At 45.1% G+C, this 17927-nt stretch overlaps 1 protein-coding gene across 7 annotated transcripts in view; it reads right to left on the minus strand.

Moving 5' to 3' along the window:
- Nucleotides 1-17927, minus strand: part of MCMBP (minichromosome maintenance complex binding protein) — a 129302-nt gene that overhangs the window by 7831 nt on the left and 103544 nt on the right. For all 7 annotated transcript variants that reach the window (XM_069752668.1, XM_069752669.1, XM_069752667.1 and 4 more), the window contains 3 exons: nt 13563-13680; nt 13293-13458; nt 12297-12430 (listed from right to left, as the gene is read on the minus strand). In XM_069752668.1, the coding sequence (XP_069608769.1) occupies nt 12297-12430; nt 13293-13458; nt 13563-13680 (418 nt within the window). The remainder of the gene's footprint in view (nt 1-12296; nt 12431-13292; nt 13459-13562; nt 13681-17927) is intronic.

Consider the following 17927-nt stretch of genomic DNA (forward strand, 5'->3'; position numbering starts at 1 on the left):
ATAACTCTGGAACGCTTCAACGGATCCCGGTGATTCTGACATTGTTTTCTCGTAACATATTGTACTTCATGGTAGTGGTAAAATTTCTTTGATATTACCTGCGTATATTTGTGAAAAAAACGGAAATTTGGCGAAAATTATGAAAATTTCGCAATTTTCCAACTTTGAATTTTTATGCAATTAAATCACAGAGATATGTCACACAAAATACTTAATAAGTAACATTTCCCACATGTCTACTTTACATCAGCACAATTTTGGAACCAAAATTTTTTTTTGTTAGGGAGTTATAAGGGTTAAAAGTTGACCAGCAATTTCTCATTTTTACAACACCATTTTATTTTAGGGACCACATCTCATTTGAAGTCATTTTGAGGGGTCTATATGATAGAAAATACCCAAGTGTGACACCATTCTAAAAGCTGCACCCCTCAAGGTTCTCAAAACCACATTCAAGAAGTTTATTAACCCTTCAGGTGTTTCACAGGAATTTTTGGAATGTTTAAATAAAAATTAACATTTAACTTTTTCACAAAAAATTTACTTGAGCTCCAATTTGTTTTATTTTGCCAAGAGTTACAGGAGAAAATGGACCCCAAACCTTGTTGTACAATTTGTCCTGAGTACGCCGATACCCCATAAGTGGAGGTAAACCACTGTTTGGGCGCATGACAGAGCTTGGAAGCGAAGGAGCGCCATTTGACTTTTTAATGCAAAATTGACTGGAATTGAGATGGGACGCCATGTTGCGTTTGGAGAGCCACTGATGTGCCTAAACATTGAAACCCCCCACAAGTGACACCATTTTGGAAAGTAGACCCCCTAAGGAAATTATCTAGAGGTGTGGTGAGCACTTTGACCCACCAAGTGCTTCACAGAAGTTTATAATGCAGAACCGTAAAAATAAAAAAATATTTTTTTTTCACAAAAATTATCTTTTCGCCCCCAATTTTTTATTTTCCCAATGGTAAGAGAAGAAATAGGACAAATTGTGCAACAACTTTTTGGTTCCAGAGTACTCTGATGCCCCATATGTGGGGGTAAACCACTGTTTGGGCGCATGGGAGAGCTCGGAAGGGAAGGAGCGCCGTTTGACTTTTCAATGCAAAATTCACAGGAATTGAGATGAGACGCCATGTTGCGTTTGGAGAGCCACTGATGTGCCTAAATATTGAAACCCCCCACAAGTGACAGCATTTTGGAAAGTAGACCCCCTAAGGAACTTATCTAGATGTGTGGTGAGCACTTTGACCCACTAAGAGCTTCACAGAAGTTTATAATGCCGTAAAAATAAAACAAAAATTTTTTCCAACAAATATTTTTTAGCCCCCAGTTTTGTATTTTCCCGAGGGTAACAAGAGAAATTGGACCCCAAAATTTGTTGTGCAATTTGTCCTGAGTGCGCTGATACCCCATATGTGGGGGGGGGGAACCACCGTTTGGGCGCATGGGAAGGCTCGGAAGGGAAGAAACGCCATTTGAAATACAGACTTAGATGGAATGGTCTGCAGGCGTCACATTGCGTTTGCAGAGCCCCTAATGTACCTAAACAGTAGAAACCCCCCACAAGTGACCCCATATTGGAAACTAGACCCCCCCCCACGAACTTATCTAGATGTGTTGTGAGAACTTTGAGCCCCCAAGTGTTTCACTACAGTTTATAACGCAGAGCCGTGAAAATTAAAAAATCTTTTTTTTCCCACAAAACTTATTTTTTAGCCCCCAGTTTTGTATTTTCCCAAGGGTAACAGGAGAAATTGGACCTCAAAAGTTGTTGTCCAATTTGTCCTGAGTACGCTGATACCCCATATGTTGGGGTAAACTCCTGTTTGGACACACGGGAGAGCTTGGAAGGGAAGGAGCACTGTTTTACTTTTTCAACGCAGAATTGGCTGGAATTGAGATCGGACGCCATGTCGCGTTTGGAGAGCCCCTGATGTGTCTAAACAGTGGAAACCCCCCAATTATAACTGAACCCCTAATCCAAACACACCCCTAACCCTAATTCCAACGGTAACCCTAACCACACCTCTAACTAAGACACACCCCTAACCCTAATCCCAACCCTATTCCCAACCGCAAATGTAATCCAAACCCTAACTTTAGCCCCAACCCTAACTGTAGCCTTAACCCTAACTGTAGCCTTAACCCTAACTGTAGCCTTAACCCTAACTGTAGCCTTAACCCTAACTGTAGCCTTAACCCTAACTGTAGCCTTAACCCTAACTGTAGCCTTAACCCTAACTGTAGCCTTAACCCTAACTGTAGCCTTAACCCTAACTGTAGCCTTAACCCTAACTGTAGCCTTAACCCTAACTGTAGCCTTAACCCTAACTGTAGCCTTAACCCTAACTGTAGCCTTAACCCTAACTGTAGCCTTAACCCTAACTGTAGCCTTAACCCTAACTGTAGCCTTAACCCTAACTGTAGCCTTAACCCTAACTGTAGCCTTAACCCTAACTGTAGCCTTAACCCTAACTGTAGCCTTAACCCTAACTGTAGCCTTAACCCTAACTGTAGCCTTAACCCTAACTGTAGCCTTAACCCTAACTGTAGCCTTAACCCTAACTGTAGCCTTAACCCTAACTGTAGCCTTAACCCTAACTGTAGCCTTAACCCTAACTGTAGCCTTAACCCTAACTGTAGCCTTAACCCTAACTGTAGCCTTAACCCTAACTGTAGCCTTAACCCTAACTGTAGCCTTAACCCTAACTGTAGCCTTAACCCTAACTGTAGCCTTAACCCTAACTGTAGCCTTAACCCTAACTGTAGCCTTAACCCTAACTGTAGCCTTAACCCTAACTGTAGCCTTAACCCTAACTGTAGCCTTAACCCTAACTGTAGCCTTAACCCTAACTGTAGCCTTAACCCTAACTGTAGCCTTAACCCTAACTGTAGCCTTAACCCCAACTGTAGCCTTAACCCTAACTGTAGCCTTAACCCTAACTGTAGCCTTAACCCTTACTGTAGCCTTAACCCTAACTGTAGCCTTAACCCTAACTGTAGCCTTAACCCTAACTGTAGCCTTAACCCTAACTGTAGCCTTAACCCTAACTGTAGCCTTAACCCTAACTGTAGCCTTAACCCTAACTGTAGCCTTAACCCTAACTGTAGCCTTAACCCTAACTGTAGCCTTAACCCTTACTGTAGCCTTAACCCTTACTGTAGCCTTAACCCTAACTGTAGCCTTAACCCTAACTGTAGCCTTAACCCTAACTGTAGCCTTAACCCTAACTGTAGCCTTAACCCTAACTGTAGCCTTAACCCTAACTGTAGCCTTAACCCTAACTGTAGCCTTAACCCTAACTGTAGCCTTTACCCTAACTGTAGCCTTTACCCTAACTGTAGCCTTTACCCTAACTGTAGCCTTAACCCTAGCCCTAACCCTAACCATAACCCTAGCCCTAACCCTAGTCCTAACCCTAACCCTAACGGGAAAATGGAAATAAATACATTTTTTAAATTTTTTTTATTTTTCCCTAACTAAGGGGGTAATGAAGGGGGGCTTGATTTACTTTTTTAGCGGATTTTTAGGATTGGCAGCCGTCACTCACTGAAAGACGCTTTTTATTGCAAAAAATATTTTTTGCGTTACCACATTTTGAGAGCTATAATTTTTCCATATTTGAGTCCACAGAGTCATGTGAGGTCTTGTTTTTTGCGGGACGAGTTGACGTTTTTATTGGTAACACTTTCGGGCACGTGACATTTTTTGATCGCTTTTTATTCCGATTTTTGTGAGGCAGAATTAGCAAAAACCAGCTATTCATGAATTTCTTTTGGGGGAGGCGTTTATACCGTTCCGCGTTTGGTAAAATTGATAAAGCAGTTTTATTCTTCGGGTCAGTACGATTACAGCGACACCTCATTTATATCATTTTTTTTTATGTTTTGGCGCTTTTATACGATAAAAACTATTTTATAGAAAAAATTATTTTTGCATCGCTTTATTCTGAGGACTATAACTTTTATATTTTTTTGCTGATGTTGCTGTATGGCGGCTCGTTTTTTGCTGGACAAGATGACGCTTTCAGCGGTACCATGGTTATTTATATCTGTCTTTTTGATCGCGTGTTATTCCACTTTTTGTTCGGCGGTATGATAAAGCGTTGTTTTTTGGCTTTTTTTTTTTTTTCTTACGGTGTTTACTGAAGGGGTTAACTAGTGGGCCAGTTTTATAGGTCGGGTCGTTACGGACGCGGCGATACTAAATATGTGTACTTTTATTGTTTTGTTTTTTTTATTTAAAGAAATGTATTTATGGGAATAATATTTTTTTTTTTTTCATTATTTAGGATTTTTTTTTTTTTTTTTTTTTTTACACACTTGTAAAAAATTTTTTTTTTAACTTTTTTACTTTGTCCCAGGAGGGGACAATACAGATCGGTGATCTGCCAGTTTGCACAGCACTCTGACAGATCACCGATCTGTCAAACAGCGCTGCAGCGTTACCAAGTGCCTGCTCTAAGCAGGCACTTGGTAAACCACCTCCCTCCCTGCAGGACCCGGATCCGCGGCCATCTTGGATCCGGGATTTGCTGCAGGGAGGAAGGTAGGAGACCCCCGGAGCAACGCGATCACATCGCGTTGCTGCGGGGGTCTCAGGGAAGCACGCAGGGAGCCCCCTCCCTGCGCGATGCTTCCCTGCACATCGCGATCAGGTTTGATCGCGGTGTGCCGGGGGTTAATGTGCCGGGGGCGGTCCGTGACCGCTCCTGGCACATAGTGCCGGATGTCAGCTGCGATAAGCAGCTGACACCCGGCGGCGATCGGCCGCGCTCCCCCCGTGAGCGCGGCCGATCGCCTATGACGTACTATTCTGTCCTTGGGAAGTAAAGCCCACCCCACATGGACGGAATAGTACGTCTAATGGCAGAAAGGGGTTAAAGGCGGACTTTCACGAAGGTCACTTACCCTCCTGATGTAAGAGATACCAGCTCTGGCCTAGGGGTTCTCTCCACGACTGGATCCACTTTTGGCCCCTCGATTCTGCCAGAGCCTCTGCTGCGCCGAGATCCTGAATGGCTGCCACCGCTGCGACGCTGAGAAGCATCATCTCCCTGTTGCTGTCAATGCTGCAGGTGCTGACGCTGCTGCTGTCGGTGCTTTTTTTGAGGGGACTGCTCCTGCACGACCTGCTCCTTCGGTTGCTGCTGATCACTCATGGGGATTCTTGAGCACAGATTCTGAAAACTGGCGCCTTTTTAAGCCTCTTCCGGGTCCTCCAGCTCTGCATTGTTCAGGATCACGGATTACCCAGTAATGCACTGTGCTGACCCTGGAATGGCCCCCGCGCATGCGCACTACCGATTTCCCAGTAGTGCACTGCGCCTGACACTCACTTCTGGCACTTGGCTCCTTGGAGGGATGGCGGGAGCGCCATGAGGTAACAGCCTTACCGTGCCTTTGGTTGACCGGCGGCCGCCGCCTTAGAAGCGCCGCCGGTCAACCAAAGGCCACCCTGATGCTGGTCCTTGAAGCTATGGGTGGCCTGGCGGTGGACCCCAAAGGTGACTGCAGTCACCTATCCACCGGGTGTGTGAATACTTCGAGAGTTAGACTCGATCCCTCTTCACTGCCTCTCCCCGCACACCCACAAGGCCCGCTTCGAGGGAAGAACTAAAACCACTCCAGCCGAGGCAGGAACCCCCGATGCCTGGATCGGACAAGTTGGCCCCCCGGCATCCCATGACGATCTACAGGTATGCTGTCTGTAGGTTCCCCATCAAAGACAGGAAACCAACCTGATGCGGGAGAGAGGTACCGCCTTTTTATCTGTAGGTTTCCTGCCCCAGTGGGGCGGATCCCCTCTCTCTGTGGTGCAGTCATGGGGGGAAGAGAAATAGGAGTTAGCAATCTAAAGCTGCCGTTATGTAAAATGGCAGTGTACAAAGAGATGTGAACCATCTTAATTAAAATGAGGTCCTCTTTATGCCGAGGTGACTGAACGAGGACGTGCATTGTGCATAGTAAGAGTACAGGTTGGACAAGTAATTTAGACCGGAAAAAGTTTTGAGAGGATTAAAGGGAATATCTCACACCCTCTAGAAATAGCCATATCACCCAGCGTACACAACAGGAAAATGGAAGCCCTTTTGTCTACAAGAAATGCATGTTGGATTCAGGTGACACTGGTTCCTGCAGGGGAATGTTACAATAATCCAGATCAGAAAGTATGTCTCCTAAAGAAAATATAGAATATGGGAATTTGTATAAATCTGATATTGAGACATCTTCAGCGCCGGGCTAATTAGGGAAAAAGATACATATTTTCTTGTAACTATAACCTCCGGCCAAAAGGCCCCAAATCCATAGGGGTCAGATAACTGCCAACAGCTAGGCCACATTTGGTCTCTAAAGATAAAATCTTAATTAAAAAAAATGTGGCATCACCCTCAAACTTCTGTGATCGTCTGGTGAGGAGTTATTGCAAAAGTAGGGATTTCATAAAATCTTCAAGAACTGAGAACAGCCCACAACCTGGCCCAGGGAGGGTGTGTGGGTGACACTCAGGCACGAAAGTTTACACTACATATACATGGACAGAAAAGACAAACGGTATCAAATTCGGTTCAACCAAAAACTATTATGGCACTTTATTCAAACCCAAGCGCGAAAATAATCTCTAACAATCATACCTCGAATCCCTTTTCTATCACAAATGGCACCAGGCAGGGGTGCCCTCTGTCACCCTTACTTTTCAACCTAGCCCTCGAACCCCTAGCTGAACACATCCGCAATAACGACCTTATCAAAGGTATCCACACCAAACACAAAAAACATAAAATCAGCTTATTTGCAGATGACATAATATTGACTTTAACTGACCCTCAAAAATCTACACTTGAGGTCTTCAACGAACTGGACAAATTCTCAGATTTATCTAACTACAAAATCAACCAGCAAAAATCGAACATCCTCCCCCTTAATCTTGATACTAAACAAATAAATGCAATAAAGGAAAAAACATCTCTTAACTGGTGTGTCAGAGAGCTTCCATACCTAGGCATTACTCTCTGTGATAACCTCCATCATATGGTGAAGATAAATCTGAGAAACTTGACAGATTCAATAAGTAAGGATTGCTTAATCTTTAAAGAGAAAAATCTTTTACGGTGGGGAAAAAATTATATTCTTAAAACACATATCCTTCCAAAAATTTTATACGTTCTCCGATGCCTGCCCCTGCCCATTCCGGTCATACTTCTGACAAATATCCAAATCTTGTTTAACACCTTCTTGTGGGGAGGAAAAAAAGCTAGGACTTCTTCCTCATCACTATACAGGAAAAAAAGGGAATGGGGGGATGGGCCTTCCCAAGATTATTGCCCACTACCAAACTCTGCTGATTAAACAAAGTGCTCACTGGATTTCTCAATGTGAACCTCCGGCCTGGTTCGACTTAGAATTATTTTTAAATAGTGGTAAACAGCTAAGTAACATTATTACTAAAGCAATCTCAAATCATCTCCCTAACCTTTATGCCCACCCTTTATTCCTTGCCATTGCCCAAGCCTGGCGTAAATTCTCCAAACCAAGTAGACGGGTACACAAATTCTCTATTCTAAAAAACATACCCCTTACTCTTATTTTTAGCCTCACTAACGCAACTCTCCCCGCTATTTGGCCAGATTTAAAAATCACAAAACTGGGAGATATCTACAACGGCTCCAATTTTTTGGACTTTGCATCGCTGAGGAAAAACTTTAACGTCCCCCACTCCTTATTTACAGAGTTTATTCTTTTAAAAGACAATGTCCTCGCATTTCTCAATTCAAAAATGAATTTCACCCACGCCTCCATAAAAGTCTTATTCAACCCGCACCATAAAATCTTCTGGAGTCATGGCTTTCTTTACGACTCCTTCAACAATGACGATAGTTTGTCAAAAAGCCCTTATATGGTTACCTGGGAAAAAACCCTGAAATCCACCTTTTCTTCAGAACAATGGGAAGAGGCTCTGTCCAAAACGTACAACTCCACAATCTCATTTCCACTCCAAGAGACATACTTTAAAACTATCAGCAGATGGTATTTCACTCCGGCAAAATTAGCACATTTCGGTTCATCAAACTCAACTTCACCCCTTTGCTGGAGAGACCGCGGCTTTAAGGGAGACCAATTGCATATGTTTTGGGAATGCCCCAGAGTCAAAACAGTCTGGTCTTGGGTTTCTACCACTTTCAATAAAATCTCCAACAAAACCTTAACCCTCACTCCTCAAATGGCCCTTCTATCCCTTAACCTGGACGAATTAGACTTGGCACTCCAACCTATATTTATTCACCTATGTCTTGTAGCAAAAAAATATCACTTTCCTCTGGAAAAAAAAAAAAAAAACACTCCCAAATCCAGATCTTATCTTCCATCTATCCCAGCAACATAGATCACATTAACTGAATTTTGCTCTGATTAATAATCAGTTTGGAAAATTCTACAAAAAATGGAACAAATGGGACAAGGCCTTTCCGTCCCCCATAACTTAATTTCTTCCACCACTAACTTCTAGGTGCAATACCATTTAAATTGTATACTTTGACTACTATTTAACTGTTTAATCCTTGTTAAATCTTTGCCCGCATACGATTGGCCTTAATTGGCTTGCAACCTTTTGTTTGTTTGTTTGTCTGTTTGTTCGTTTATACCTCACATATCCCCAGAGAACTGGGCACTATGTATTGTTACTAAAGGTACCGTCACACTAGACGATATCGCTAGCGATCCGTGACGTTGCAGCGTCCTCGCTAGCGATATCGTCCAGTGTGACAGGCAGCAGCGATCAGGCCCCTGCTGTGCTGTCGCTGGTCGGGGAAGAAAGTCCAGAACTTTATTTGGTCGCTGGACTCCCCGCAGACATCGCTGAATCGGCGTGTGTGACACCGATTCAGCGATGTCTTCACTGGTAACCAGGGTAAACATCGGGTAACTAAGCGCAGGGCCGCGCTTAGTAACCCGATGTTTACCCTGGTTACCATCCTAAAAGTTAAAAAAAACAAACACTACATACTTACCTACAGCCGTCTGTCCAGCGCTGTGCTCTGCTCTCCTCCTGTACTGGCTGTGAGCGTCGGTCAGCCGGAAAGCAGAGCGGTGATGTCACCGCTCTGCTTTCCGGCCGCTGTGCTCACAGACAGTACAGGAGGAGTGCAGAGCACAGCGCTGGAGGACAGACAGCGTTAGGTAAGTATGTAGTGTTTGGGTTTTTTTTTACTTTAACGCTGGTAACCAGGGTAAACATCGGGTTACTAAGCACGGCCCTGCGCTTAGTAACCCGATGTTTACCCTGGTTACCGGCATCGTTGGTTGCTGGAGAGCGGTCTGTGTGACAGCTCTCCAGCGACCAAACAGCGACGCTGCAGCGATTCGGATCGTTGTCGGTATCGCTGCAGCGTCGCTAAGTGTGACGGTACCTTTACTCCATAATGTGAATTACCACTCTTGTTACATTGATATATTTCCCTATGCACCCCCCTTCCCCTCCCCCCCCCCCCTTCCTCTCCCGCCCTCATTCCCGATGTATCTCAAAATAAAATCTTTGGAAAAAGAAAAGACAAACGGTAGACTTGTATTTTCGTTAAATCCAACTTTAGACCTGTGCTCAATGAATAAATAGGGGGCGCTGCGACAATGAAATGCAAAATTTACTTTCATCTGAAAACACCACCTTGGACCACTGAGCAACAGTCCAGTTCATTTCCTTCTTGGCTCAGGCAAGACAGTTCTGGCGTTGTCTATTGGTCATGAGTGGTTTGACACAAGGAATGCGACACCTGTAGCCCATGTCCTGGATACGTCTGAGTGTGGTGGCTCTTGAAGCAATGACTCCAGCAGCAGCCCACTCCTTGTGAATCTCTCCCAAATTTCAAGGCTGTGGTTATCCCGGTTGCTTTTGCACCTTTTTCTACCACACTTTTTTCTTCCGCTCCACTTCCCATGAATATGCTTGGATACAGCACTCTGAACAGCCGGCTTCTTTAGCAATGACATTTTGTGGCTTACCCTCCTTGTGGAGTGTGTCAATCGCTGCTTTCTATACATCTGTCAAGTCAGCAGTCTTCCCCATGATTGTGGAGCTACTGAAACAGACTAAGGACCTTTATAAATGCTTAGGAATGCAAATCAAGGGGTTGTAATTGTACTACCTCAAAAATGAAGCAAACCATAAAAAGACTAAAAATATTTATTGAAAACATTAAAACAATTATGTAAAAAAAAGCCACATATCCATGATGCACATGAACATACCCCAAGGTGGAACAACAACAGACCAAAGTTGCAGAGTAATGTTAAATCAAATTTAGGAAATAATCCAATATTTTACTCATAGCACGTCACAAAATATAAGGAATACCTATTCTAAACTCACAATGAGAAATGCACGTTGGCAAAGGTATTGAATCAGAGCTCAAAGCATCTGTTATATTATATTCTTACTTGTAAATTAATAGAACACAAAATATATATATACACATACATATATACGCACACACGTATACAGTGTAGGTTATCTACTATATAATTGTCTAAGGGTCACTTCCGTCTTTCTGTCCTTCTGTCTGTCATGGATATTCATTGGTCGCGGTCTCTGTCTGTCATGGAATCCAAGTCGCTGATTGGGCTCGCCAGCTGCCTGTCATGGCTGCCGCGACCAATCAGTGACGGCCACAGTCCGATTAGTCCCTCCCTACTCCACTGCAGTCGGCGCCCGCTCCATACTCCCCGCAGTCGCCGCCCACAAAGGGTTAATGCCAGCGGTAACTGACCGCGCTATGCCGCTGGTAACTCACTCCGTTACCGCCGTTATTAACCCTGTGTGACCAAGTTTTTACTATTGATGCTGCCTATGCAGCGTCAATAGTAAAAACATCTAATGTTAAAAATAAAAAAAAATAAAAATGCAATGCAAGCGGCAGGTTCCGGTGGTATGGGAGAAGGACCTGCCATGACGTCGCGGTCATGTGACTGCGAAGTCTTCATAGGCCCTGCGCGAGAAGGACCTGCCATGAGGTCACGGTCATGTGATCGAACTACAACTGGCCGTCGGAAGGTGAGTATATGTTTATTTATTTATTTTTAACCTGTGACATACGTGGCTGGGCAATATACAACGTGGGCTGTGCAATATACTACGTAGACATAACTCAATCTGTTAGCGGAAAAACCATTGGTTGCATTCCCAAAGAAAACGTGTGGATTCACTGGAAAACCTACAAAAGCAATAACCATTTAGATTTCCAGAGCTTCATCTCCATGAACAGGACAAACAGCTTTCCCGTAACCCATACTCTATGGACATTGAAAATGTGGATACAATTGACCAAATGGAACTGGCTGAACTGCAGAATTGTGACTCTGAAAGACGCCTTCAAGTCAAGGTCCTAATTTCTATGCATCTCTCCCCTCAGACATATCCTAATCTTAGGAACCATGACCTCTAGATGGCCACCATCTTTGGCAGCACTTATGTCTGTGAACGGACTTTTTCCAGAATGAAACATCTGAAATCTCCAACCAGATCTAGACTAACTGAAGCAGACTTGCATCACTTGCTACGACTAGCAGTGACAAATATGGAACCGGACATTGACCATCTCATTAGCCAAAAGCCGGCCCATAGTACCCATTGAAATACCAGTAAGTTTGTTGACTTAACTTTACTCGTTCTTCATTTTAAATATTTGCTCCCGTTTTGTTTTTTAACTTCAAAATAAGATATGTGCAGTGTGAATAGGAATTTGTTCATAGTTTTTTTTTTTTTTTTTTAAACTATATTCCAGACCTCCAATGGTCTGAGGGACAGTGAATTGACCCCCAGTTTAAAAAGTGTTAGGACCCCTGAATAAGATAAAAAATAACCTAGACATGTTTGGTGTCTATGAACTCGTAATGACCTGGAGAATCAGTTTTAGTATTTAGTGAACCTAGCAAAAAAGCTAAATAAAAAAAGTGGGATTGTTTTTTTTTGTGCAATTTCACGCATCTTGGTATTTTCATATCCGTATTCTAGTTCACGACATGGTAAAACCAATGGTGTTCAAAAGTACAACTCGTCCCGCAAAAAATAAGCCCTCACATGGCCATATTGAAGGGAAAAAAAAAAATTATGGCTCTGGGAAGGAGGGGAGCGAAAGACGAAAATGCAAAACCGAAAAAAAGCTCCGGGGGTTAAGAGATTAATGATAGAAGGCACTATACATGGCATGATCATGGGCGAGGCCCATGGAGAGGACAAGTTCATATAATGTCGCAGCATCCACCCACAGCACAGGAACAAGTGAGGACTCAGCAATACTCACCGGAAGCAGAGAGCGGCCCTCAGAGGTGACCAGGACATTAATATTACAGGGGAACTCCATCTGATGGTAACTGAAGTCATAGTCCACCTTCTGCCACGTGATCAGGTTACCGAGTGCTGTCAGATTGTGTACTCCTGAGGAGCAGAGGATGGCGGGTGAGGAGCAGAGGATGGCGGGTGAGGAGCAGAGGATGGCGGGTGAGGAGCAGAGGATGACGGGTGAGGAGCAGAGGATGACGGGTGAGGAGCAGAGGATGACGGGTGAGGAGCAGAGGATGACGGGTGAGGAGCAGAGGATGACGGGTGAGGAGCAGAGGATGACGGGTGAGGAGCAGAGGATGACGGGTGAGGAGCAGAGGATGACGGGTGAGGAGCAGAGGATGACGGGTGAGGAGCAGAGGATGACGGGTGAGGAGCAGAGGATGACGGGTGAGGAGCAGAGGATGACGGGTGAGGAGCAGAGGATGACGGGTGAGGAGCAGAGGATGACGGGTGAGGAGCAGAGGATGACGGGTGAGGAGCAGAGGATGACGGGTGAGGAGCAGAGGATGACGGGTGAGGAGCAGAGGATGACGGGTGAGGAGCAGAGGATGACGGGTGAGGAGCAGAGGATGACGGGTGAGGAGCAGAGGATGACGGGTGAGGAGCAGAGGATGACGGGTGAGGAGCAGAGGATGACGGGTGAGGAGCAGAGGATGACGGGTGAGGAGCAGAGGATGACGGGTGAGGAGCAGAGGATGACGGGTGAGGAGCAGAGGATGACGGGTGAGGAGCAGAGGATGACGGGTGAGGAGCAGAGGATGACGGGTGAGGAGCAGAGGATGACGGGTGAGGAGCAGAGGATGACGGGTGAGGAGCAGAGGATGACGGGTGAGGAGCAGAGATGACGGGTGAGGAGCAGAGATGACGGTTAACAGTACACATTAAACCACTGACCTACGCCCCCCCCTCCTCTGCCACCTCTTCTACAGAACTGCTGCTCCTTACCACCACTGACCTGTTGTGTTGAGCTGGCCCTGCTCCAGGATGGTCTCATCCACCAGCAGTAATGTGTGTGATGGCAGCTGAAGGAGACCACTCACCAGACGATTTGCCGAGTAATCTTTACGAGGGATGAAGCGAGAGAAGTTCATGTTTTCTATGGTCATTGGCAGATAATGAGACTGCAGAGAAAGAAAAACTATTAGGGACTTTGAGTCAGAAGAATCCCACCTGGAATAGTACTGATAAAATGGCCTGTTGTGTCTGACGTGGCCCAGAGGCTTACCGCAGGTACAATCTGCTGCATGATGCCATACAAATGTCGGGAGAAGTCACCACTCCGTGGACAACCGCTGAGGTTCAAGGAGAATTTCCCCAGGGGAAGAACGTCTCTCCGTGCATATCTGTCAATGAACGCAATCCATAGTTATAGCACCGTTACCATGCTGGCAACTGATGTCTCCGGGAGGGAGGACTTTAAACAAGACGCTAAAGACCAACCTGAAGTTCTACCAGAATAAAGAGGTCACAAACCAGCTACAATCCAGCAAGAAGTCTTTAAATCTTCCCACAACTACAACTTATGGTTAAAAAAGGGGTCTTGGCCGCTATGTATACACTACCACACTCTTTGGATATATGGGAATTACAATATTATTAAACGCAGATAATTTACCATCAAGTGGACAGCACAAGCTTTACTCGGGGATTAGTGTCTGACAAGAACTTGGTGGACATACAGCCCAGTCTCCCTGTTATAGTCGGTACTGAACCTGGCAGACGGACCACTGACTCCATGTAATAGTAGGTGTGGAAACAGAAGGACGGACCACTGACTCCATGTAATAGTAGGTGTGGAAACAGAAGGAAGGACCACTGACTCCATGTAATAGTAGGTGTGGAAACAGAAGGAAGGACCACTGACTCCATGTAATAGTAGGTGTGGAAACAGAAGGACGGACAACTGACTCCATGTAATAGTAGGTGCGGAAACAGAAGGACGGACCACTGACTCCATGTAATAGTAGGTGCGGAAACAGAAGGACGGACCACTGACTCCATGTAATAGTAGGTGTGGAAACAGAAGGACGGACCACTGACTCCATGTAATAGTAGGTGCGGAAACAGGAGGACGGACCACTGACTCCATGTAATAGTAGGTGTGGAAACAGAAGGACGGACCACTGACTCCATGTAATAGTAGGTGTGGAAACAGGAGGACGGACCACTGACTATGTAATAGTAAGTGCGGAAACAGGAGGCCGGACCACTGACTATGTAATAGTAGGTGTGGAAACAGGAGGACGGACCACTGACTATGTAATAGTAGGTGCGGAAACAGGAGGCCGGACCACTGACTATGTAATAGTAGGTGCGGAAACAGAAGGACGGACCACTGACTCCATGTAATAGTAGTTGCGGAAACAGGAGGCCGGACCACTGACTATGTAATAGTAGGTGCGGAAACAGAAGGACGGACCACTGACTCCATGTAATAGTAGGTGCGGAAACAGGAGGCCGGACCACTGACTATGTAATAGTAGGTGCGGAAACAGGAGGACGGACCACTGACTCCATGTAATAGTAGGTGCGGAAACAGGAGGCCGGACCACTGACTATGTAATAGTAGGTGCGGAAACAGGAGGACGGACCACTGACTCCATGTAATAGTAGGTGTGGAAACAGGAGGACGGACCACTGACTCCATGTAATAGTAGGTGCGGAAACAGGAGGACGGACTACTGACTCCATGTAATAGTAGGTGCGGAAACAGAAGGACGGACCACTGACTCCATGTAATAGTAGGTGCGGAAACAGAAGGACGGACCACTGACTCCATGTAATAGTAGGTGCGGAAACAGAAGGACGGACCACTGACTCCATGTAGTAGTAGGTGCGGAAACAGAAGGACGGACCACTGACTCCATGTAATAGTAGGTGCGGAAACAGAAGGACGGACCACTGACTCCATGTAATAGTAGGTGCGGAAACAGAAGGACGGACCACTGACTCCATGTAATAGTAGGTGCGGAAACAGAAGGACGGACCACTGACTCCATGTAATAGTAGGTGCGGAAACAGAAGGACGGACCACTGACTCCATGTAATAGTAGGTGTGGAAACAGGAGGACGGACCACTGACTCCATGTAATAGTAGGTGTGGAAACAGGAGGACGGACCACTGACTCCATGTAATAGTAGGTGTGGAAACAGAAGGACGGACCACTGACTCCATGTAATAGTAGGTGTGGAAACAGGAGGACGGACCACTGACTATGTAATAGTAAGTGCGGAAACAGGAGGCCGGACCACTGACTATGTAATAGTAGGTGTGGAAACAGGAGGACGGACCACTGACTATGTAATAGTAGGTGCGGAAACAGGAGGCCGGACCACTGACTATGTAATAGTAGGTGCGGAAACAGAAGGACGGACCACTGACTCCATGTAATAGTAGTTGCGGAAACAGGAGGACGGACCACTGACTCCATGTAATAGTAGGTGCGGAAACAGGAGGACGGACCACTGACTCCACGTAATAGTAGGTGTGGAAACAGGAGGACGGACCACTGACTCCATGTAATAGTAGGTGCGGAAACAGAAGGACGGACCACTGACTCCATGTAATAGTAGGTGCGGAAACAGGAGGACGGACCACTGACTCCACGTAATAGTAGGTGTGGAAACAGGAGGACGGACCACTGACTCCATGTAATAGTAGGTGCGGAAACAGGAGGACGGACCACTGACTCCATGTAATAATAGGTGCGGAAACAGGAGGACGGACCACTGACTCCATTAATAGTGGGTGCGGAAACAGGAGGACGGACCACTGACTCCATGTAATAGTAGGTGCGGAAACAGGAGGACGGACCACTGACTCCACGTAATAGTAGGTGTGGAAACAGGAGGACGGATCACTGACTCCATTAATAGTGGGTGCGGAAACAGGAGGACGGACCACTGACTCCATGTAATAGTAGGTGCGGAAACAGGAGGACGGACCACTGACTCCATGTAATAGTAGGTGCGGAAACAGGAGGACGGACCACTGACTCCACGTAATAGTAGGTGTGGAAACAGGAGGCCGGACCACTGACTCCATGTAATAGTAGGTGCGGAAACAGGAGGACGGACCACTGACTCCACGTAATAGTAGGTGTGGAAACAGGAGGACGGACCACTGACTCCACGTAATAGTAGGTGTGGAAACAGGAGGATGGACCACTGACTCCATGTATGAGTAGGTGCGGAAACAGAAGGACGGACCAGCAAATCCCTGTAAGACTATGTGCACAAATTGAGTATTTGCTTGCAGAAATTTCTGCAATGTTTCTGCATCTCTTGGCAGGAAAATAGATGCAGCAAAAAAGTGTGTTTTTGTACAGCAATGAATGCTTTTATTAGCTAAATAGAGATACTTTAAGTTTTGTGATGTAATTTTTTAGTTCAACACCACCTTTTTCATGCTGATGCAGTGGCATCAGAGTAATCGGATTAGGGCTTGGTGTCAGTAGCTGTCATTGACACCAAACCCTGGGCTTAGTAATAGTAATGAAAAGGTGTCAGCCCGACACCCTCATTACTAAGCCGATACGTAAAAGCAAACACAGTATCACCAGCCTATGTAAGAGCGTTAACATATGAAACGTACATAAGATGCAACCAAACTGCAACTGTTTATTTTAAAGATAAAACAAAAAAAATTGCATGGGTTCCCGCATAATTTTCATAACCAGCAGAGGGGGAAAGCCGATGACTGATGTTAATATTCTGGGAAGGAGCCAATAGCCATAAAGGTTCCTAGCCCAATATCTGCTCACAGCTGTTTGCCTAGCTATTACTGGCTAGTTTACAGAGGGACAGCAGAAAATTGACACATGGTCCCCCTATAATATCTAACCAGCAAATGCTATGCACACAGCCTGCGCGCTGACATTAATAGCCTAGGAAGGGGCCATGAATATTGGCCCCCTCCCACACTAAAAACATCAGCTCTCAGCCACCCCAGAAAAGGCGAATCTATAAGATGCACAAAATCTTGGCCTTGCTCTTCCCACTTGCCCCATCATGGAGTAATGGAGAGGCTTCTATAAGACACCTATCCATTAGTAGCTCCATAGTGATATTGTATATTAAAAAAAAAAAAAAAAAAAAAAAAAAAAAAATTCACCCAGAATAAAAAGTTCTTCATTTGAAATGATAGACTCCTTTAACCCCTTAAGCCCCAAGGGTGGTTTGCACGTTAATGACCGGGACAATTTTTACAATTCTGACCACTGTCCCTTTACGAGGTTATAACTCTGGAACGCTTCAACGGATCTTGGCGATGCTGACTGTTTTCTCGTGACATATTGTACTTCATGATAGTGGTAAAATTTCTTAGATATAACTTGCGTTTATTTGTGAGAAAAAAAAAGGATATTTGGCAAAAATTTTGGAATTTTCCAACTCTGAATTTGTATGCCCTTAAATCACAGATTTGTCACACAAAATACTTAAGTAACATTTCCCACATGTCTACTTTACATCAGCACAATTTTGGAACCAAAATTTGTTGTTGTTGTTAGGGAATTAAAGGTTAAAAGTTGACCAGCAATTTCTAATTTTTACAACACCAATAATTTTTTGGGACCACGTCACATTTGAA

The sequence above is a fragment of the Ranitomeya imitator genome, chromosome 2, assembly GCF_032444005.1.
Source record: "Ranitomeya imitator isolate aRanImi1 chromosome 2, aRanImi1.pri, whole genome shotgun sequence".
Lineage (NCBI taxonomy): Eukaryota > Metazoa > Chordata > Amphibia > Anura > Dendrobatidae > Ranitomeya > Ranitomeya imitator.